At 43.6% G+C, this 24,544-nt stretch overlaps 1 protein-coding gene across 4 annotated transcripts in view; it reads left to right on the top strand.

Annotated features, from left to right (window-relative positions):
• Positions 1–24,145, top strand: part of NCDN (neurochondrin) — a 39,277-nt gene extending 15,132 nt beyond the window's left edge. For all 4 annotated transcript variants that reach the window (XM_068269098.1, XM_068269099.1, XM_068269100.1 and 1 more), the window contains exons 4-7: positions 68–309; positions 19,536–19,763; positions 20,678–20,820; positions 23,650–24,145. In XM_068269098.1, coding sequence (XP_068125199.1) covers positions 68–309; positions 19,536–19,763; positions 20,678–20,820; positions 23,650–24,086 — 1,050 coding nt within the window. In that variant the 3' untranslated portion in view covers positions 24,087–24,145. The remainder of the gene's footprint in view (positions 1–67; positions 310–19,535; positions 19,764–20,677; positions 20,821–23,649) is intronic.
• Positions 24,146–24,544: the final 399 nt, after the last annotated feature.

The raw sequence follows: 24,544 nt of genomic DNA, 5'->3' as shown, positions 1-24,544 counted from the left end.
TCTTTGCTTAGAGAGGAATATGGGATGCATTAATACCATGTAATGCTCAGTTTATTTGTACTAACAGGTAGATTGGGAGAGACTGGAGGATCCATTTCTACTGGCCTCTGTCAGGATGCTTGGAGCATGGCTGGCGGAGGAAACAAGTTGTCTCAGGCAGGAGGTCATCCAATTGCTGCCTTTCTTGTTGCACTATATGAGAACTTTGTATCAGCGTGGTGTTTCCTGCAGAAATCAGCCCACAGAAGTGTCTCAAGTGGCGGTACTGAGCAGCAGCTGGGGTGCAGTATGGCCCGGAGATGCCATAAGGTATGAGATAACCATTTCTTCCGTTACATGACTTATGCCTATTTATAAATGTGTGAATGTCTATATATTTTCAGATGTGGTATATAATGAATAAAATGCATCTGTTTTGTATGTACAAGCCAAACCTGAACAATTACTTCAAGTCACTCTCAGAAGATATTGGTATTTATTTTTAGCTTGGAATCCAGTCACTTATGATGCTGCTAATTCTATTCCGATGTAGGTATGGGTTAAATGCCTACTAACCCAAAGCAGAAAAAAGGCAATTGCAATAGCAATTATCGTGATAACTTAATATAAACCCTGTAATAGAAGCAACATGGTGAACAAAATAAATGGTCCATCGGTTAAATTATCCTTCTGCATGAAGCTGGTGTGGTAGGTCAGTCAAGTGTGGTACTCAAAATAGGAAGTATGTTCAGTGGCAGAAAGTGTAAAGGGCAGTCATAGGAGAATGGAAATAACTTTCCCTACGTTCTCTGTCATTTCTCGCTGGAGAGGTGAGAATAGTTTACATTTGCTGTTCTTGTAAGGTAGTCTTCTAAGAGATGTGGGAAAGGATTGCTGCTAAACATTGTTAGCAGAATGAATGGGGACAGGCTACAGGAGAAAACACCTGCCCACACAGCCATATAAACCTTATGTTTTAAAGAACAAGCGACACCAATGCTAACCTAGAAATAAAAATCACATATATAAGTAGATAAATACTACTTCTACTTTCATATTTGTGTGCATAACATAGCATAGCATATTTGCATAACAGATGTATTGTGCTATCCACGTAACGATTCCTGTGAATTTTATGAAGGAAAAGCAGAGAATCCCACTCTAGGCAGTGGCCATCTTGCCAAGCTTAATGCTGACATCATATCCTCCCTGACTCTTGTTTCCCCCCCTCCCTTCTCTTGCTCATTGTTTATTTATTAGCTGCCCTGCTCCCAGAGTCTTTTTTTTTTATTTATTTACTGTACACATCCAATCACTGAGTCACCTCAGCCTTGCTTGTAAACACAAGTGATCAGCTAGGCGGGGAAATAAATGGAAGAGGAAGGGGCGTGGCTTGACGCTGCAGGAAGATGGCTGCTTAGACTCCTCTCTCCCGCTATCTGTCCGCTAAAGCTTACTTTTTAGCTCGATCTGGCTGGCTGAAATAGCTATGCCGGGCACCCGCAAGCAGACCAACACAACTGCTACCTCTAAACCCTCTCAGACCCAACAAGGAAAGTCTGTATTAGACCTGCTTCGCACTCAAAAGAACGAGACTCAGGCCTCCAAGATGGCGCCGACTGGAGACGGACGCTCCACTCCCTCTTCCTCACCGCGAGGTCAAAGGGCTCCGGCAGCCAGCAGAGACCCCCTACCCTGGCGGACATGTACTCCATCGCGGATGACATCAAGTCCGTGCTGTTCTCCGCCATAACGGAGGTAAGGGCTGAAGTTGCAGCAATAGTTCCCAGAATCACCTCGCTAGAGGAGGCTGAGACTAAACGAGCTGCGCAGATAAAATCTCTGCGTACCACATCAGGCGAACATGAAAGCATGCTGCTCGATCATGCCAGACAATTGGAGGACCTAGATAATCGGGGTCGCAGATGTAACATTAGGGTGAAGGGGGTTCCAGAAGCAGTGGCCCCTGATGACATTCAAGATGCTCTAACATCTATCTTTAATGGCTTGCTGAACAGACAATCAGATACTATGATAGAGTTTGTCCGCGCACATAGAGCGCTACGCCCAAGAGGCCCTGATAGTGAAAAAGCATGGGACATCATTTGTTGTCTTGCCTCCTTCCCCCTGAAAGAGAAAATCATGAGTGCTGCCTGCACACAAGACGGCATCATGTTTAACAAAGTGCCTATTCAAATATATCAGGATCTCTCAGCAATCACACTGGCTAAGAGACGCATGCTGAAGCCATTATTGCAGGCCATAAAGGAGAAAGGCCTGTCGTATCGGTGGAGATTCCCCTTCTCCCTCACAGTATTAGACGGAGGCAAAATCCACACCTTACGCAGCGCAGCAGGAACCAAAGACTTCTGTAAAGATCTTGGGATCCCAGTGATTGACTTACCGAATTGGGATAAAGTGACCCCGTTTCAAAGAGTGGGCAACACCTGGCAAGATAGTGATCGTCCTCCAGTGATTAATAGAGAAGCATCTCCCAGGAGCTCGGGAGGCCAAGGTTCGGTGGCACACGGCACTCCAGAGCGTAGAAGACGCGAATTCAGCTCCTCTGAGGACAACGACTGATGAACTCTGACATCCTGGTCTATTTACAGTTAAAATCTACCCTGTCTTTTTGAAGGCAATGGAAACAACGTTTTTTTTTCAATATAATACTCTCATTAGTCCTGCTGCTGGTTTATTCATTTGGATGGTAAGAGGAAAACTGAACTGCCCTTTTCGTTTTTTCACTTTCATGTTTGGCTTTTGTGGCATTAATGACAGACTTTCTTGTTTCTTTTTCGCTACGAGAGACTTCTCTTCATGCTAAGTGGCCTTGAGCTATATAGTAGAAATGTTTATGGATCATACTTACTCTTTTTCCAATCTGGCAAACTCTGAAATGCTTTGGTAAATGACAAAGTTAATATACTCAGGCAGATAACTTACATAGAAGATGAGAGTAGTAGAAGCTATATTGTTATGCATTTCTCACTCAACAGGTTTCAACCCTCTCCTATACCATTCAGTCTTATACATGTTATGCTATCTGCTACTTATATTTCAGCACAATCATAACTACGATCACTAGGTACAGCGACCCCATACATGTTGGAGTCTTCCTTTTAAATAACTCACAGGGTGCCCGGCAATTATTCCAAACTGGTCTGGGCCCACTGGATTCCTCGCTTGCCCAATTGTGGGGGGCGGGGGGTCTAGGTGACCCAGCTATAATTCAAATAATCCTACCCAGATCAGAATAAGATATAGACGGACGTAGCGGCCCCTTTATGCTACGTTTTAACCCAAACACATAGACGTGCATACTTGCGTGTCTTCCAAACTCCCACACAGTGTTTAATACTATACACTGAAATTTAAAACCCACAAAAGTAGTAAGCGCGGCTCTCCAAGTCGTGCTTACGTGGGACCTGACTATCCTGCTTATATTCCTGTCCCCTTAAACTATCAGACTACATGCGACTTTTATCTTTAAAACCGTCCTGGCTCTGGAAACTCCTACACTATAACCTTTTATTAATACTGCTCCTGGAGCTTAAATTACCTAGTTCTGACCTTCTCGCCTCGAGACTTGGAATCATGGACCCCATGATACTCAAGACCTCAACACCTCCTGGAGGGGAGGGGGGCTGCTCACAATGGAACTTGGTCTCCTTCAATGTAAACGGCTTAAACATACCTGAAAAACGCACTATGGTATTTGACTATCTACGCAGGGAAAATACTCAAATAGCTTTCCTGCAGGAGACACACCTTAGATCCAACCATGTTCCAAAAAGATTCGACCAGAAATATCCTATGGCATTCCATGCTACCTCCCCGACTTCTAAAACTGAGGGTGTTTCAATATTTTTCCACAAAGATGTGCCGTTTATGTTGGAGGACACCGAACTAGACCCAGAAGGTAGATATGTATTTGTTAAAGGGACACTGTCCAAAAAAGAGATTACTCTGGCCAATATATACGCTCCAAATACACACCAACCTACCTTTATAGCTTCTGTCCTGACTAAGCTAGCGGATTTTGCCAAGGGAATACTCATATTGGGAGGGGACTTCAACATCCCACTGAATCCCCTTCAGGATTGTTCCAATGGTTCTACAACCCTCTCATATAAGGCTCTTAGATTTATTAAATCTAAACTTCAAAACTTGACCTTGATGGACCCGTGGAGGATTTCCCACCCAGGCGAGAGAGACTTTACCTATTTTTCTAACATAACAACAACATAACACATAACAAATATTCGCGGATTGACTATTTTTTTGTGCAGCAGAGAGATCTTTCAATGGTTAAAAAAACGTCCATAGGTGCCAGAACCATCTCAGACCATGCCCCGGTTTTCCTCCAGCTCATGATTCCTGGTAGAATTAATAAAATCTGGTGCTGGAGACTTCACCCCAACCTCCTAGCGGAGAAGGGTAGATGCCAAGCAGCCTCAGCGGCATTGGATACTTACTTTCAGACAAACAATGAGTCCCAGGCCAGCAAGCTTTTGATTTGGGAAGCTCACAAAGCCGTTATTAGGGGACACTTTATTAGAGTTGGATCTAGACTTAAAAAAGAAAGAGAGGAAGGAGCACTGAGATTCTTTGAGATAATTAAAAAACTAGAAAAAACACACAAACAATCCTTAGCCTCCGTCCATCTGGAGGAATTAAACCATGCTAGAACTGCTTTAGACAAATTGTTGTACTCCGATGCCAGACGCAAACTTTTAGCATCCAAAAGAATATTCTACGAGCATGGCAATAAAAGTGGAAAATATTTAGCTAGAACACTTAAAAAACAATCTGTCCATTCCCATGTCTCGTGTTTGATAACTAATCAACAAAAAAAGTTGCACAGAACTGAGGATATAGCTGAGGAATTCAGGAAATATTACGCCTCCTTATATAATCTGCAGGATCCTAAACAGCAACCTATAGAAACTTCTAGGAAAACTCAAATCCAAGATTTCCTCTCTAAATGTGCTGCAAGCCTAAATTTAGAACCAGCAGAGAGAAAAGAGCTAGACTCTCCGCTTACGGAGGATGAATTTCTCATCGCAGTTAAAGCCATGAAAACAGACAAAGCCCCGGGCCCAGATGGGCTCACGAGCCAATACTACAAAGCTTTCTCCAACAAACTGGCCCCGGCCTTTATTACAGCTTTTAATGCCACTACTTCAGAAACTATTCCCTCATCACAATTTTTGGAAGCGCATATTGCTGTGATTCCGAAGCCTGAAAAAGATCCTCAGTTCTGCTCCAACTACAGGCCAATTTCGTTGCTAAATCTGGATGCAAAAATCTTGGCCAAGATTCTAGCTAACCGCCTACTCCCATTCATCCCAGGACATGTTAACCCAGACCAAGCTGGCTTTGTCCCTGGTTGGGAAGCCAGAGATAACGTTATGAGAACTATTGACATCATGGCCTATGTAAAGAAGAGGGGACTGAAGGCCTTTTTGTTGTCTACCGACGCTGAAAAGGCGTTTGACAGGGTGGCGTGGGAAAATACCCACGCGGCCCTGTCACGCCTAGGAATTGGAATCCCCATGTGCAACTGGATTGGCCTCTTATACTCCAATCCATCGGCATGCGTCAAAGTCAATGGCTTTCTATCGGGCATGTTCAAAATCACAAATGGGACGAGACAGGGATGTCCCCTGTCTCCCGTAATTTACATTCTGACTTTGGAACCCTTTCTAAATGCAGTCAGGGCAGACCCAGATATCCAAGGCTTGAAAATAGGGCACTCATATCATGTTGTTGCGGCTTTTGCTGACGATTTGCTCTTTTTTTTTGCTCAACCCCATGATATCCCTACCAATATTAATTAACAAATTCAAGGAATTTGGAAAAATTTCCAACTTAAAAATAAATTTTCACAAATCCCAGGCCTTGAACATCTCATTGGATAGGGGGACGGTAGATAGTTGCAAAGCAGCATTCAACTTCCACTGGGCAACTGACTCTCTTAGATATCTGGGAATAGAGTTCACAAGAGACTTGAAAGGACTTTTCCTGGCTAATTTTGATAGGATAGGCAGCTCCATAAAGGACGACCTATTAAGGTGGGACGCACAAAATCACATTTCCTGGTTTGGTAGAATGGCCTCGATAAAATGAATGTTTTGCCGAGGCTTTTGTACATAAGCCAATGTGTCCCGATAGACCTTCCCCCCCCCCCCCCCCCCCATATTTCTGAAACAATTACAAAAACGAATTAACCGGTTCATATGGGGAGGTAAACCTCCCAGAGTTAAAAGCGCTACACTTTCAATTCCTAAAGATCTGGGGGGGACGGGTTTGCCAGACCTTCAAAAATATCACATGGCCTCCCAGTTGAGCAGGGTTATAGAGTGGAACTCCCTTGAAAACCCTAAACCTTGGGTCGCTGTTGAGCAGGAGACAGCGGAATGCCCAGTCACTGTATTGGGGTGCACAGATTGCTCTGGTCTCAAGTTACAATCATGGCAACATCCTCTTATGACAGCCTCGGTGAAATGCATCCGACAGAAACTACCTAACCTGGGTATGACACAACTTTCTGGACCACTAACACCATTATGTAATAATCGTGCCTTTACACCTGCAGCTGACATCCCCTTTCTCTTTCCTCAGTCTGATGGCAAAATCCTAAGAGTAAAAGATTTTATTGCACAAGGGAAAATTAAAACCCTGCAGGAAATCTCCCGTCTTAGGGAGGATGTTACGCTCTCCTCCTGGCAGTTCTTTCAAATTAGGCATTTCCTGCAATCTATTCTAAAATCACAGACCTGCCTATCACCACTGACAGGCTTTGAAAATCTCTTACTGAGCGGTGGCCCACATAGGCACTTGGTATCTACCCTGTACCAGATGCTCCTGGCTGCAACCTTTCCATCCAAAATTAAATACCAGGAATCGTGGGAAAAGGATATAGGGCATGAAATAGAAGAGGATCAATGGCAAAAAAATTTCACACTAAACCATAAAGGATCCCTAAATGTGCATGTACAGGAACTTGGATTCAAAATAATCTCAAGATGGTATAGAACCCCACATATGTTAAATAAAATGTCCCCATCAACACCAGACCAGTGCTGGAGATGTGGCTCGCCTGGGGGGGACATCCTCCACGTGTTTTGGTCCTGCTCTAAGATTATTCCATTCTGGACGGAGGTCCACCGTATTATATTAAAGATATCAGGAAGCAAGATTCCCCATACTCCAAACTGCTTACTATTACACGACACACACAAATCAATTAAATCCTATAAAAGATCAATTGTGATCCATCTAATCAATGCGGCTAGGGCCATGATTCCCCTACATTGGAAATCCCCCCCAATCCCCCTCCATTAAAAGCTGGTTGAAACGGGTGGAGGGCGTTGAAACTATGGAGCATATGATTCTACTGTCTCGAGATAGAGCAGAACAGTATACCATCACATGGTCAGTCTGGAATGCGTTCCAATGCACAGAGGAATACAAGCAACTTATGAACCCTGGTTAGGCAATTCCCTTTTAAGGGAACAAGAGCCTATCCTTCAATCCAACTCTGAGTCGCCTTAGACAACCCCTAATTTCTCTAGAGAGCGGGCTGAGACAAGCAAAGTCCGGGTGAGCGACCTATTGATGGGGACAGGAATACTCTGAATTAGGTCTAATTCTCCCAAGTAGAAACATGTCACTAGCGTAAGTATATTTTTCAAATGTTACATAAACCTACACCTAAACTTGTTTCCTTGATTATTATGTCCTTACAATCAGCTATGATTATATAAGGTTTTATTCTGTATGTCATATAAAAGGATACTCATACGCATTTTATTTCATGTATATGTTTCAAAAAGGTTTTATTGTATTCAATTTATTTGATAATAAACTTGAATTGCAAAAAAAAAAAAATGGAAGAGGAATATATTATAGATAAAATGAACTCCCAGCATTCAACTTTTTGGCACTGTTTGGCACTAGGGCCAGTGCTCCTAAGTATGTGATAACTCCAAAACATAACAGCAGAAAACGTTTTGAATGCAGGATTAGCATCTTTATCACTTAAAGGAATACTTAAGGCAAAAAAAAAAAGAAATTATATTTACTCACCCGGGGCATCCCTCAGCCCCCTGAAGCTGGATGGTGCCCTCGCAGCCCCGCTCCGATCGTCCTGTCCCCGCCGGCGGCTACTTCCGGGTTCAGCGACAGCCGCCGACAGGCTGGGAACGCGGCTGATTCTCCGCGTTCCCAGCCGCTATATCACCCTCTATGCTGCTATAACGTGTGTGTGTGTGTATATATATATATATATATATGTGTGTGTGTGTGTGTGTATATATATATATATATATATATATATATATATATATATATATATATATATATATATATATATATATATATATATATATATATATATATATATATATATATATATATATATATATATATATATATATATATATATATATATACACACACGTTATAGCAGCATAGAGGGTGATATAGCGGCTGGGAACGTGGAGAATCAGCCGCGTTCCCAGCCTGTCGGCGGCTGTCGCTGAACCCGGAAGTAGACGCCGGCGGGGACAGGACGATCGGAGCGGGGCTGCGAGGGCACCATCCAGCTTCAGGGGGCTGAGGAATGCCCCGGGTGAGTAACTATCATTTTATTCTTTTGCCTTGAGTATTCCTTTAATACACTCAGAACAAGTTGCTGTTGAAATTTGATTTTTATGGTGACAATACCGCTTTAAGATTCTTTCCAGTGCTCCCAGCAGCTAAAACCAAGTGATGTATGGCCAGCGTAACCACTTAAAGAGGAACTGTAACGACAAAACGTCCCCTGGGGGGTACTCACCTCGGGTGGGGGAAGCCTCCGGATCCTAATGAGGCTTCCCACGCCGTCCTCCATCCCTCAGGGGTCTCGCTGCAGCCCTCCGTGCAGCGGTGACGTCAATATTTACCTTCCCGGCTCCTGCGCAGGCGCTCTGACGGCTGTCGGCTCCGAAGTAAGCGGAAATACCCGATCGCCGTCGGGTCTGCTCTACTGCGCCGGCGCAAGTTTCCGGCGCCTGCGCAGTAGAGCGGACCCGGCGGAGATCAGGTATTTCCGTCTATTTCCGTGCCGAAAGCAGCCACAGCGCCCCCACTGGAGCCAGCAAAGGTAAATATTTAAGCTACAGTCGGGTCTGTCGCCGGCTGTTCGGAGGGCTGCAGCGAGACCCCCGTGGGACAGAGGACAGCGTGGGAAGCCTCATTAGGATCCGGAGGCTTCCCCCACCCGAGGTGAGTACCACCCAGGGGAGGTTTTTGATGTTACAGAGTCTCTTTAAGCTCTGTCGTTTTCACTTTATGCATCCGAGGAATGTTCACCTCCCATTCATTAGCCTATAGCTTTATCACTACTTATCACAATGAACTTATCTATATCTTGTTTTTTCCGCCACCAATTAGGCTTTCTTTGGGGGGTACATTTTGCTAAGAGCTACCTTACTGTAAATGCATTTTAACAGTAAGAATAAGAAAAAAAATGAAAAAATTCATTATTTGTCAGTTTTCGGCCATTATAGTTTTAAAATAATACATGCCTCAATAATTAAAACCCACGTATTGTAATTGCCCATTTGTCACGGTTATTTCACCGTTTAAATTATGTCCCTATCACAATGTATCGCGACAATATTTTATTTGGAAATAAAAGAGCATTTTTTCCGTTTTGCATTCATCACTATTTACAAGCTTATAAAAAAAAAAAATAGAAAGAAATATTTCATCTTTACATAGATATTTAAAAAGTTTAGACCCTTAGGTAAATATTAATGTGTTTTTTTGTTTTTGTTTTTTTTTTATAGTAATGTTTTTTTTTTTGTTTTTGTTTTTTTTTATTAAACATTTTATGTGGGCATTTTTGGGAGGGTGGGATATAAAAGTGTTTTATTTGGGGATATATTTGTGTATTGTTGTGTCTTTTAACTTAAACTTGTAGTTTTACTTTTTGGCCACAAGATGGCAATCTCGATTTTGTTTACATGACGTCACTCTAAGCGTTCAATGTACGCTTAGAGGGACATAGCTTCAGAAAAAGCGAAGCTTCTGAGAGAAGCTGTCGCTTTTTCAGCGGGGGAGAGGAATCAGTGATCGGGCTCCATAGCCCGATACATTGATTCCGTGGCTACCGAATCCGCGGCCGGGAGTGCGCTTGCACGTGCGCGATCGGCCGTGGGAGCGCGCCTGTCCTCCTTGACGTTTTATACGTCAAGGAAGACAAAGTGGTTAAAGGACTACTGTAGCGAGGGATATGGAGGCAGACATAATAATTTCCTTTTAAACAATACCAGTTGCCTAGCATGATGATCTATTTTATGATGATCAAAATCCCAGGTTTTGTCTTATTCGACATATGTAAGGTTTTTTGTTTGTTTTTTTGACACACTACACTCCATACCCAGTGCAGAATTTCGATACATAGGTTTACCTTTAACCCCGTTTGCAATATACAGAAGCACTCATCAAGGCTACCTGCTCTCTTTAATTTTGGCTGTTAAAAATTTAATGTGTACCATCAGGGCAAATAGCAGCATTAACTGGGTGGAAATGGTGGGTCTTTTTTTTGTGATACAGTAAGATACTTCACTACCCAGTGTGCTGAAGACCAAAGGCTTTTTCCATCTCAGGATTGAATATTAATCCTGAAAAACCAAAGTGCAGGACAGCGATCTAGGAATAAACTTGACATCAGAATGTTACTTTCTCTTCACAGTCATCTACACACCTTTGCTTACATATTTCACCCTTCTTTTGGACTTATGGACGCATATGCAATTAACTTTTTCTCCTGAGTTTTCCTAGGTGATATTTTCACACCCTGTCAATATAATGCCTTTTAAACCACTACTTTTTCATGCCTATTGGTAAGCACGGTGGCGTAGTGGTTAGCACTCTCACCTTGAGGCTCTGGGTCCCTGGTTCAAATCCCAGCTAGGCCGCTATCTGCACAGAGTTTGTAAACAGATAAGTTAATTGGTTTCCCCCTAAATTTGCCATATAGACTGCACGATACATGCATAGATATATGACTATGGTAGGGATTAGATTGTGGGCTCCTCTGAGGGACAGTTTAGTGACAAGACAATATACTCTGTACAGCGCAGCAGATGTCAGCACTATATAAATACTAAATATGAATAATAATAAATAATAATCCACTTGCAGTGGTTTGCAAAAGTATTCGGCCCCCTTGAAGTTTTCCACATTTTGTCACATTACTGCCACAAACGTGAATCAATTTTATTGGAATTCCACGTGAAAGACCAATACAAAGTGGTGTACACATGAGAAGTGGAACGAAAATCATACATGATTCCAAACATTTTTTATAAATAACTGCAAAGTGGGGTGTGCATAATTATTCGGCCCCCTGAGTCAATATTTTGTAGAACCACCTTTTGCTGCAATTACAGCTGCCAGTCTTTTAGGGTATGTCTCTACCAGCTTTGCACCTCTAGAGACTAAAATCCTTGCCCATTCTTCTTTCCAAAACAGCTCCAGCTCATTAAGATTAGATGGACAGTGTTTGTCAACAGCAATTTTCAGATCTTGCCACAGATTCTCGATTGGATTTAGATCTGGACTTTGACTGGGCCATTCTAACACGTGGATATGTTTTGTTTTAAACCATTCCATTGTTGCCCTGGCTTTATCTTTAGGGTCGTTGTCCTACTGGAAGGTGAACCTCTGCCCTAGTCTCAAGTCTTTTGCAGACTCCAAGAGGTTTTCTTCCAAGATTGCCCTGCATTTGGCTCCATCCATCTTCCCATCAACTCTGACCAGCTTCCCTGTCCCTGCTGAAGAGAAGCGCCCCCAGAGCATGATGCTGCCACCACCATATTTGACAGTGGGAATGGTGTGTTCAGAGTGATGTGCAGTGTTAGTTTTCCGACTTATATAGCGTTTTGCATTTTGGCCAAAAAGTTCCATTTTGGTCTCATCTGACCAGAGCACCTTCTTCCACATGTTTGCTGTGTCCCCCACATGGCTTGTGGCAAACAGCAAACGGGACTTCTTATGCTTTTCTGTTAACAATGGCTTTCTTCTTGCCACTCTTCCATAAAGGCCAACTTTGTGCAGTGCATGACTAATAGTTGTCTTATGGACAGATTCCCCCACCTGAGCTGTAGATCTCTGCAGCTCATCCAGAGTCACTATGGCCCTCTTGACTGCATTTCTGATCAGTGCTCTCCTTGTTTGGCCTGTGAGTTTAGGTGGACGGCCTTGTCTTGGTAGGTTTACAGTTGTGCCATACTCCTTCCATTTCTGTATGATTGCTTGAACAGTGCTCTGTGGGATGTTCAAGGCTTTGGAAATCTTTTTGTAACCTAAAGGTAGCCATACACTGGTCGATTTGCTATTAGATCGACCAGCTGACAGATCCCTATCTGATCGAATCTGATCAGAGAGGGATCGTATGGCTGCCTTTACTGCAAACAGATTGTGAATCGATTTCAGCCTGAAACCGATCACAATCTGTGCATACATTACCTGATGCTGGCTCCCGGGCATCTTCTCCGCATCTTCTCCACGCTGCACCCGCTCCATCCCGGCGCTTCCTTTGTCACTCCGTGACCAGGAAGTTCAAGTAGAGTGCCCTCTATTTGAACTTCCTGGTCACTGCAGTGACAGGAAGCGCCGGGATGGAGCGGGTGCAGCGCGGAACAGATGCGGAGAAGACGCCCGGGAGCCAGCGTCAGGTAATGTATACCTGATCGGATCGGCCGCCGCTAGCGACGCGCTCCCTACCCGCGGGCGATCGAGGGTAATTTCCCGCACGGCGTGATCGACGGACCGATCCGATTTCGGGAGGAAATCGGATCGGCGGGTGCGTTTAGCGCGAACGATTGGCAGCAGATTCGATCCCAGGATCGAATCCGCTGTCGAAACGGCCGCGAATCGGGCCAGTGTATGGCCACCTTAAGCCTTCTTTAAATTTCTCAATAACTTTTTCCCTGACCTGTCTGGTGTGTTCTTTGGACTTCATGGTTTTGTTGCTCTCAGTATTCTCTTAGACAACTCTCTTAGACAACCTCTGAGGCCGTTACAGAGCAGCTGTATTTGTACTGACATTAGATTACACACAGGTGCACTCTATTTAGTCATTAGCACTCATCAGGCAATGTCTATGGGCAACTGACTGCACTCAGACCATAGGGGGCTGAATAATTACGCACACCTCACATTGCAGTTATTGATTTGTAAAAAATGTTTGGAATCGTATAATTTTCGTGCCACTACTGACGTGTACACCACTTTGTATTGGTCTTTCACGTGGAATTCAAGGGGGCTGAATACTTTTGCAAACCACTGTAGATGTATGAAAAGACCTCTGTTTGGTCCTGCTTGTTGGTGGCATAGAGTCGCTGACTGACTTGGCTGCTAAAATGACAATTGTAAAGAATTGAAATAAGCAAACAAAGGTGAATGAACTGTTTTAATTTTTTATTAGCAATTTATTTAAGCCTCCACAGAACCCCTTTAAAGGGATCCTTAAGTCAATAAAAAAAAAAATCGGTTTTACTCACCTGGGGCTTCTACCAGCCCCCCTGCAGCTATTCAGTGCCCTTGAAGTCATGATTGGATCCTCCTGTCCCCCGCCGCCAGCTACTTTCATTTTCGGCCAACGCGTCTCCTTCTACGCGTTTCCGTCCGCAAGAGCACCCTGCGCAGGATGCTATTGCAGACGGGAACGCGTAGAAGCCTACATGTGGCCAGGCCTGCCGGCGAAGTGAAAGTAGGTGGGGGCCAGGAGGATCCGATCGTGGGCATGGGACACCAGCCGTGCGCTCCTGGTGACATCAGCGGCAGCGAGGACATGGCAACGCAGGCGCTGTGGTTTTCAGACCTTTAAAGTCTGAAATTCCAGGAGTGAACCGGAGGCGGGGCCCGGAGCATCGGTGAGTGCCTGCGTGGGCACAGGATGTCTGCGGGGGACCGTTAGAAGCCCCGGGTAAGTTCAACTCATTTTCCCCTGACCCCCCTACAGTATCCCTTTAAGGGTCTCTTTAACCAATACTGCCGGCTGGGCATGATTGTCACATCCAGGCGGCAGATGCTGCACGATCGCGCACACACCCTCGTGCCGCCCCCCGTTACGTCAGAGATCAATGACTTGGAATATAGTTCCCATTCATCGATCTAGGTCCCCGGCAGAAAAACCAATGGTTTCTTATCAGAGGCCTCAGTCTTTCTGAAAAAAAAAAAAGTTTCCCGTCCTCCTAGTGCTTCCTGGAAGTGAGCTCTCGTTTCCAGGACTATAAAAAAAAGAAAAAACTCACTGTGGCCAAATAGTAAAACTACATCTACATACATTTTTTTAAATAAAATAAACCCACATTATTACATTTAAAATTAACTGTTTAACAAAAATTACCCAAATAACATTTTTAATGGAAAAATAAAAAATACAATGTAATGTAATGTGTTAGATGCAACAGTATACTTTGAGTACTTCTCCAGAAGTATGTTCCTTCCTCTGGCCTAGACTCTCCAGGAGGGAGGAGCTAGGCTGAGGGGAGGAAGGACAGAGCGTGAGTGACACCCGAGAGGGAGGGTGTCACTAACAGGTCTGGGAACTGCCTCTAACAGTAAGGCCAGTTCTCGAGGTCGGCAAGCCAGGTCGTTAACACACAGACAGATAAGGTACAGATTCAGGAGGCAGATACGGAATACAATAAACAGACAGGGTTAGGCAACGGAGTATCAGAATAGCACAGTACAGAATCAGGAGGCAAATACAGAGTCCAGGAACGAGCAGAGATTGGCAACAGGGTAACAGAAATAGCAAGGTACAGAATCAGTTCAGAGGGATGGTCAGACAGGCAGAAGGTCATAACAAATACCGTATTTCGCGCCGTATAAGATGCTCCGGAATATAAGACGCACCCAGGTTTAGAGGGCTAAAACCAGGGGAAAAAATATATATATACTAAACCTGGGGCGTCCGTGTTCCAGGAGCGTCTTGTACATGTTATCCCCCAAATGGTACTCCTGTGTGCCCCATCTGTCCTACATCTGTCCTGCTGTGTGCCCCCATGTGTCCTGCTGTGTGCCCCCATGTGTCCTGCTGTGTGCCCCCATGTGTCCTGCTGTGTGCCCAATGTGTCCTGCTGTGTGCCCCATGTGTCCTAATGTGTGCCCCATGTGTCCTAATGTGTGCCCCTTCTCCCTATGTGTCCTCCTGTGTCCTGTCCCCACCCACACGTGCCTCAGCTTTTGCCCTCTAATCACCTCCTGCCCCCCATGTGCAACTCCCCCGGTCTTCCCTGCGTGCCTCCGATATCCCAGCGTGTCTCCGATATCCCTATTGTATGTATTTCCCCCCTCAGTGTCTGCAGCATCAGCGGCTTACCAGATCCATGCCGCCGCGAGAACTGCAGACACCCGGCATCTCCATACGCTTCCTCTATTGTGCGCTTGTACTGATGACGTCATCAGTACAAGCGCACAATAGAGGAAGCGTATGGAGATGCCGGGTGTCTGCAGTTCTCGCGGCGGCATGGATCTGGTAAGCCGCTGATGCTGCAGACACTGAGGGGGGAAATACATACAATAAGGATATCGGAGACACGCTGGGATATCGGCGACACGAGGGGGGACCGGGGGAGTCGCACACGGGGGGCAGGAGGTAATTAGAGGACAAAAGCTGTGGCACGGGGTAGTCTAACGCTGCGGGCACACAGGCAGGGAATCCCCAACATGGCGGCGGGTCGGCGGTTCGGATCGGCGGGCGTTTGCAATTTGGGGATTCCCTGTCTTTGCCGTATAAGACGCAGGGACTTTTTCTCCCCATTTTTGGGGGAGAAAAAGTGCGTCTTATACGGCGCCAAATACGGTAATACAGTTCAATATTCCTAATGCTAAGGTGTGAGTTCCTTGATCGTCAACACCTTTGGAAACTATGCTAGAACACAGATACAGACAAGGTCTGAGTGCTACCACGTAGTGATCGCAACGGCAGACAACCAGAGAATGACCAGCACCCAGTACATATAGCAAAGCGCTCTCCAGCGCCTCCCCTAAGTGCTGGACCAATGGCAGGTGGTGAAAATGTCAGCTGACCCGGCCTGGTCAGCTGACCCTTTTCTGGCTGTCATATAAGCTCTGCCTCTCAGCGCGCGCGCCCTTCTGAACCTGTGTGGACTAGCAGTCCCAGCCACACCAGACATGTCTTGTAATGTGACCACTGATTCAGATGCGGAAACCGTCGCCCCGCTCTCCAAGCGAGCGGCGGTTTCCCCGCGTCCAGCCGCAATGTCAGCTGCTTTGCCATGCGTGCAATCTGCCACATCCAACGCGGACTCCACCGCTCTGCCCATGTGGCGGTTTCTTCGCTTTGTGCCGCCATGTTAGACGCGGAAACTGCCGCCTCACTCTGAGCCCTTGCGGCGGCTTTTCCGTGTTTCCTCACATACAATAAAAAAAAAAAAAACATAAATAGTTACCTAAGGGTCTGATCTTTTTAAATATGCATGTGAATGAAGAGGGTATATTGCGAACGTTATATAATACAATGTGCGAACATATAATAACCGAGACAAATGGGCAAATAAAATACATAGGTTTTAATTATGGTAGCATGTATTATTTTAAAGCTATAATGGCCGAAAACTGAGAAATAATGCATTTTTCATTTTTTTCTTAATATTCCTGTGAAAATGCATTTAGAAAAAAATAATTCTTAGCAAAATGTACCACCCAAAGAAAGCCTAATTGGTGGCGGGAAAAAAACAAGATCTAGATCAATTCATTATGGTAAGTAGTGATAAAGTTATAGGCGAATTAATGGGAGGTGAAAATTGCCCTGTTGCATAAGGTGAAAAATCCCAGCGGGCTGAAATGGATAGAGACTCCCATTAAAAAAAAAAAAAAAATCCAAAGTATTTGGAAACCTTGCATACAACTGGAGTTTCCTAACTGGACAATATGGCAGTTTCCAAACTTTGTACAGCTCAGCAACCTACAGCATAATTTCCCAATTTAACTTCCCTTTTCCTCTTCCTCTGTCTTCTTTACTATTCCTTATCACCTTGGTGGGGTGGAGGAGTGTCAGCATAAGCATCATTAGATCATCTGCTTATGCTGACAAAGAGAACTGTCTGTTCTCAATCAGTCGTAGGTGACTGTATTAGGACAGCAGCCTTGGTTCACTGTCCCATTTCCTTTGTATGTATGCAATAGTAGAAAGCAACACAGTTATTAAAAAAATTGGATGTGTGTACATACCCTTAAAGAGGACCTCCAGAGTAAATCCTGGTACCTCCCAGAGTAAATCTCTGCCTCCTCTCTCTCCCCGGAGAAAACCGCCAAGCTACTTACTACAGTAAATAGCTTGGCATTTTCTCTGCGGAGAGAGAGGAGGTGAGGCCAGGCGCCGGAAGTTGGGTGATGCAGGGACTTTGGGACGGCATCGCAGGACAAGGCGTCTCGGGTAAATATAACTGTTATACTTGCAGGCTGACGGATTTTAGGATTTTCTCTAGAGGCCCTCTTAAAGTTAGCCATACATCTAGCAATTCAGATACAATCGACAAAGCGCTCAACGAAAGTTGATCAATTAGTGGCCCACACACTACAGGCGATATCCTATGCAATTCAGCTTCACTAATCGATCTAACTGATGGTGTGTCTCCATGCTCTGCATACAAAAATTGTTTGAGTCGATCGAATGACATCTGATTCTGAACAGTAGCTGATTCCTGTATGATCAACCAATACCTTGAATTCTGCTCAATTGATTAAGCTGGTCAATTTGTGAAATCAGCCACTTTTCAGCGATTGGCAATACTGCAACACACTCAATTGTCTTGATTCTATAAAATAATCGAATGGCCGATCGTACAGTAAAATCGTTATATATATGGCCACCTTTAATCTTCCTCTTCCCCTCGTTACAATGTTATTTTCGGAGTCTATTTTCCGTATTTGACTGTATATTCATTCTCCTGCTTAGGGTGAAACTGCATGCTAGACTGTATGTTACTGTTCTATGAAAAATGTCTCAATAAAACTTATCCTACTTATAACCAAGATGACCACTTAATCTAGTTAATCCAATTCCAAGCTATGTATATTTGCATAAAATTTACTTCTAGTTTGCATCAACTCAAAATTATTAGGATTTTATTGACTCTCTATATTCAGTCATACACTATTGTTAGTGGTAGATTAGGTCAACTATCTTCCAGATATTAATCATTTACTTGTTCTACCACCCTGCACCTGACTAGCTCTGTTGTGAATCCTTCTTACTTTTAGGCCTCCTTTCCACAGACTGTTAGGTAATGAAATGCCTCTCACAACTGCTCACTGACGCCTGGTAACTGATTGTTGCTGCCTGGTATCTGCTCACTGACGCCTGGTAACTGCTTTCTGAGCACACTATTCAACGTTCTGTGTAAAAGAGGCTGGATAGTGTAGTGGTTAAAGGCTCTGCCTCTGACCTGGGTGCAAATCTCGGCTCTTCCTGTTCAGTAAGCCAGCACCTATTAATTAAGGAGTTCTTTAGGCAAGACTCCCGAAAACCGCTACTGTCTACTGAGTGCGCTCTGAGTCCGACAGGAGAAAAGCGCTATACAAAAAAAGGGAATTATTATTACTACTTGGGTTTCCTCTGGGGAATCCAATCTCCTCCCACATCCCAAAAGCCTAACGGTACCTAAAGCACTGCAGAAGATATTGGAGCTGTATAAATATGGAGCAATAATAATGACTTGAAGTTTATGCTTGCTTTGTCTTTTACACAATTGTAACCATTTAAAGGGACTGAAATTTGTCTTTCTGCACCAGGGTGGTTTCTGATGGCGTTGATGGTCAAGTTTGGAGGATATTTTCTTGAATAACACGTTTTATTTTATTGATGATCCCACATTTCTTTTTCCCGTGTGTGCAAGTTTTTGAGCAAGAATTTGTATGTCATTGCTTATTAAATATGAACGTAAAAGCTCTTATTTGTGTGAATGATTAGTGGTAACCAGAGTGCATTGTTGAATAGTTTATACGTTTGTTTGCACTATCTGAAGAAGGGGACCCGCCGTGGCCCCGAAACAATTGTCAGTTTTCACGTGCTTATGAAGCAATAAATTGAGAAAATCTGCATTTTGAAAAGGTGTGCTGACCTGGACTTTTTTACCTTGCTGTGAAATTCTTGGATGCTGGGGCTCAGTATCCACAGGCCATAGCACCCACATCTTGGGTAAGGTGTGCCATCTCCGCACTTGAACTATGTGTTGAATAGTTTAGCCTTGATAAAGTGTGTGTGTGTATGTATGTATGTATGTAAGTATGTAAGTATGTATGTGTGTGTGTGTGTGTGTGTGTGTATATATATGTATGTATGTATATATATATATATATATATATGTGTGTATATATATATATATATATATATATATATATATATATATATATATATATATATATATATATATATATATATATATATATATATATATATATATATATATATATATATTTACTTATTGTAGTAGTATTATTAATGACACTGGCTAATGTTTCAGGTTCCTGCTTCCTGCTATGTGCCATCTGAGTGCTGAAGAACTTCCAAGAAGAATACTAATCTCTGATAAGATCCCCGCGCTGCTATGTGACTACTTTCAGCTGCAGTGGGAGGTGTTTTCCAAGGAGGATGAATTAATCCCGGATGCAAAACATGTCGCAGAGCTAAGCATGCAAAGCTGCTGTGGTGTCTTCCTCAACCTGGTGGTGACCGAGCCATCACTTGTTGGGTAGGATATTATTATTAACCGTAATCTCCATCGACACAAACACATGGGCACCAGTTTCTTTAGTGTGGCGATTTATGGGTGTGTGCGCACCAGTACAGCAAACAGCTTTGCAATATCACAATAATGTTCTACACATCAACCTTCCAGGTGGCATCACCCACAGAAACCCTCCGGTCAACAATTGTTTCGCAGTGTAGCTTCTTCTGGACCACGGCGGGTTTAGGGCTTGCCATTGTAAATGTAATGATGAAGCTGGACAACATTTAGGTGACCACGTTTTGGTGCTATGCCAGTTTATTAAACATGTCATATATTTATATTCGTTTAATATTATGTATGAAAGCAGATTTTTCACATTTTAGAAAGGGCTCAATTGCATAATATAAATTGATTAGCAGATTGTGTGTGTAATATAGAATATACAGTAATGTATTTTTTTTTTTTTTTTTTTTTTTTTTTTTAGTTGTAGCTTGGCCCTGTGTAATAAGGCAAAGGGATATTAGTAATGGGAGGCCCAATTTGCTGTAAAAAGTTTAAATGACCGCCATAAGGAATGAAAAGGCTATTAAAGTTAGTGAAGTGGTTGCATGTTTGTTGTAGTGTGCATCCATACCTTGCATATTATAATTCAGTAGATTTAAGACAATGTAAAAGCTCAGTTTCCATAATGCAGTGTAGGTTTTCAATCATTTTAAACATGTACACTAAGCTATCAAGATGGTGTAGTGTAGAGTTACATGAGTCAGTTCTACCAAAAGTTTTACTCTCCATAAAGGACACAGCAATGGTAACAGTTTACAGTGTATAAAATATATTTTTGGATGCTTACTTTTTAACTTTGCATACACAAAATGAATTTTCAATTGCTTTTGATCTGCATGACTAATTTTCCTTTTTGTTCCTTTTTATAATAGCCAGGAAAGCTGCTTTGTGACCTTGTTGAAACTTCTAATGCAGTCTCTTTCTGTTCTGTTACCTAAGGAAGGTCACATGACCTTGGTAGCAAATATTTCTACTCTGGGACTGATGATGAGCCGCTTACTAGTTGAAACTCCAGGTATCAACACTAATTATTGCATGTTTTTTCTTAAAGTGAACCTAAAGTGAACCAAAAAAAATGAGATTAACTCACCTGGGGCTTCCCTCAGCCCCCTGCAGACAATCTGTGCCCTCGCAGCCCCGGTTAGATGCTTGTGCACCCGCCGGCGACGACTTCCGGTTTCGCCGTCACCGGCCGACAGGCATGGGAACGCGAGTGATTCTTCGCGTTCCCAGCCTGTATAGCACCCCCTATGCTGCTATTGCGACCTCCTGGCAAATAGCATAAATAGCAAAATAGCAAAACACTAGTTCAAGAAAATAGCACCACTGAGTATTTACTGAAAAGGTCAAAAATACTTTATTTCATCTCCCAAAATTTCAATAATATACATAATTGTAAAAAAACAACAACTAAAAAGCATATTTATAACCACCTGCCTGCATCATGACATATAGTTATATGCATAAAAACTTTAATATTCCAAGGACACAATACATTTGTTTGTGTGTGTGTGTGTGTGTGTGTGTGTGTGTGTGTGTGTGTGTGTGTGTGTGTGTACACACACACACACACACACACACACACACACACACACACACACACACACACACACACACACACACACACACACACACACATATATTACAATTTTATTTTATTTTTTAATTTCTTTTCATTATTTTTTTACCTAGACATTCAGTTCCAATAGGGCCCTGCTCTGACTATAGAAACTGGGTTCCAAAGTATCAGCAATGTGATCACAGTGAGATAAAAATTCAAAAGGGCTTCAGTGTATATATAGGCCAATAAACTGTGTGACAACAACCACCAAAACAAATCAAATATAAGTGCATAAATGAGCATAAACATAAACTGACATGAACTAGTGAGCCCCGGGATGAAACAGCATGGACAAACAATTGGGCATCAGGTGTGAGGTGCAATATGCACCAGCAATAGTTATGAGCAGAATCTTTAGTCCAGGGAAGAACTGTAGATCACTGGCAAGCTCAGGAGTGTCCGCAGGAGCAGGGATAGATCCACCGAGCGTCCCGACATGTTTTGTGGAAATGACACCACTTTCAAAAAGTCCAAGTTCAGTTTTCTTTGTCATGGCAGTCTTCAGCTTGATTACACTTTAACCTCCCTGGCACTCAATTTCCCCAGGATTTATGTGCAAAAATTTTCAAGCATTTTTTTTTTACTTACTTTCTTTAAATATTGAATTTAATACGAGTTTTTGTATTGAATTCAATAATTAGTTTGCTGCCAGATGTTGATGACGCTGCGTGACCTTGGCGTCATCAACACTGATTGCCTGGGAACATGTTATCGCCAAGGGAATAGCAAATCCGCCGAGGGACATGGAAGAGGACACTGGGAAAGCCATCGGATGTACACGACGAGGGATCAACACGCCAGTGGTGAGTATATGCCCCAGTATAGGTTAACCAGCTATAGGTGCCACAGTATAGGTAAGCCAGCTATAGGTTCCACAGTATAGTTAAGCCAGGTATGAGTGTCCCCAGTATAGGTAAGGCAACTATAGGTGCCACAATATAGGTAAGGCAGCTAAAGGTGCCACAGTATAGGTTCCACAGTATAGGTAAGCTGGGTATGAGTGTCCCCAGTATAGGTAAGGCAACTATAGGTGCCACAATATAGGTAAGGCAGCTATAGATGCCACAGTATAGGTAAGCCATTTACCTATATTGTACCTGTAAGCCAGCTATAGGTTCCACAGTATAGGTAAGCCAGGTATGAGTGTCCCCAGTATAGATAAGGCAGCTATAGATGCCACAGTATAGGTAAGCCATTTACCTATATTGTACCTATACCCCAGCTATAATTTCCACAGTATAGGTAAGCCAGCTATAGGTTCCACAGTATAGGTATGCCAGGTATGAGTGTCCCCAGTATAGGTAAGGCAACTAAGTGTAAGTATAAGTATGGCAACTATAGGTGCCACAGTATAGTTAAGCCAGTTATAAGTTCCACAGTATAGGTTATTCAGCTATAAGTTGCATAGTATAGGTAAGCCAGGTAAATACCCTCCCTCCCGATCCCTGTGCGGCGCTGTGAGATGAGTGGGGATATTACATATCGAGGCTCTCTCCAGCTCTGATCGCCCGTTCTCCTCTGCAATTCTGGGCTACTGTTTACAATACCGGGAACGCAGCATGATAAAGACATGAAGCCGCGTCCCTGATACTGTGAACAGTATGTGGTCTTCGCTGGAGAAAGTCTTGGTGAGTAATACCCCCTTTGCTCAACTTACAGCGGCGCTTGGGGATCAGAAAGGAGTAGTGAGGATCGGGGGAAGGATTGGAAGGGACGGACGGCGGAAGGGAAGATCGGAAGGGAGGGGCAAAGGTTCAGAAGGGAGAGGGACTGCAAAGAAGGAAGGGAGGGGGACATGTTGCTGCACTGCTCTGCCCCTGCCTGCTCCATGTGGGCTTCCTTGGGACTGATGGATGCAGGTTGGCACAAGCGATCTTTGCTACCCACCATGTACCGACAGGCATCCGTCAGTCCTACGGAAGCTCAGAGAACCAAATAAAGCAGAGCCGGTGATGCAGAACCGCTAGAAATCTTCCTCGCAGCATGGACAAGCCTGACTTGTCAATACCGTGTTCAGTATTTTTCTGCTGGACAAGTCAGGCTCGTCCTTACTGCTAGGGAGATTAATTCATTTTCATCAGGATGTCGGTGAACAATATTGGTGGTTAGGTGATCGATTTATTTATTTTTTTCCCTCAAGATAAGTAGTTTTTTTTTTTTCTTTTTTTTCCCCCTATGACAACACTTTCAGTTACAACTGAATGCTTTCTGATGTTTTCGCAGCTTTGGAAGAGAATACATCTAGAGACTTCTTCAAGGCCTCCATTCATTTCTTGAGCCATTCCCATGTGGCATCCACTGACCCTGATACAGAAAAACAGCATTTTGTACTTTGCAAAGAGTATTCTGAGGCCTGGGAGGACATGTCTGAGCTGTGGTTCCTTGGAGTACAAGCCTTCACTGCCTGCCTTCCTCTTTTGCCTTGGTTGTACTCTCTAGTGCTTGAGTCTGGTTGGCTGAAGGATGTGCTGTCTCTTCTGGGTCAGGTTTCTCCACAGTCTGTTGACTTAGAAGTGGTGACTGTATTGCAAGATCTTCTCACAACATTGGCCCAGAAGAACCTCTCGTGCAAAGACCTCATCCAGCAGCACGGAGGGGTGGAGAAGGCAAATATTTATGGCATGGCTGCTCTTGAACAATGCCTATCTGAAATCCTGTGAATGTAGCAACATTAATATTGTGCTTTACTAAAGCAAAAGTATGACCCAGCATGAACAGATACAGTTGGGATGAATTGTTTTTAAAGTTGATTGCTCTAGAATTGGATTTGGGTAAGTGTACATGATCACCTATCCCTAATCTTGTCATAGGAAATGGTGATCAGCAGACTGGATTTTTGTCATCGGATCACAGTTCAGATTGCCTGCATTGAAAGGTCTCCCACACGTCTCTATGCTCTGCAGTCCATGGGAAATCTGCAAGCTCAGATGGCCCTGTTACATTTCACATCTAGTCAAATGACATCCATAATTTTACTTTTTTTTTTTCAAATTCACATGTCCTCTTTATGGACATGAGATCGCTCTGGGACAGTAACCAATTCACGACCAGCGACACAGGAACATGTGACCGGCTGTTTATAACCTTTACCCTTAGGCATGTTGAGTGCATATTTATG

This window comes from Hyperolius riggenbachi, chromosome 2, assembly GCF_040937935.1.
Source record: "Hyperolius riggenbachi isolate aHypRig1 chromosome 2, aHypRig1.pri, whole genome shotgun sequence".
Classification (NCBI taxonomy): domain Eukaryota; kingdom Metazoa; phylum Chordata; class Amphibia; order Anura; family Hyperoliidae; genus Hyperolius; species Hyperolius riggenbachi.
Note: the sequence above shows the minus strand (reverse complement) of the source record. Positions and strands in the feature narration are given on the sequence as shown.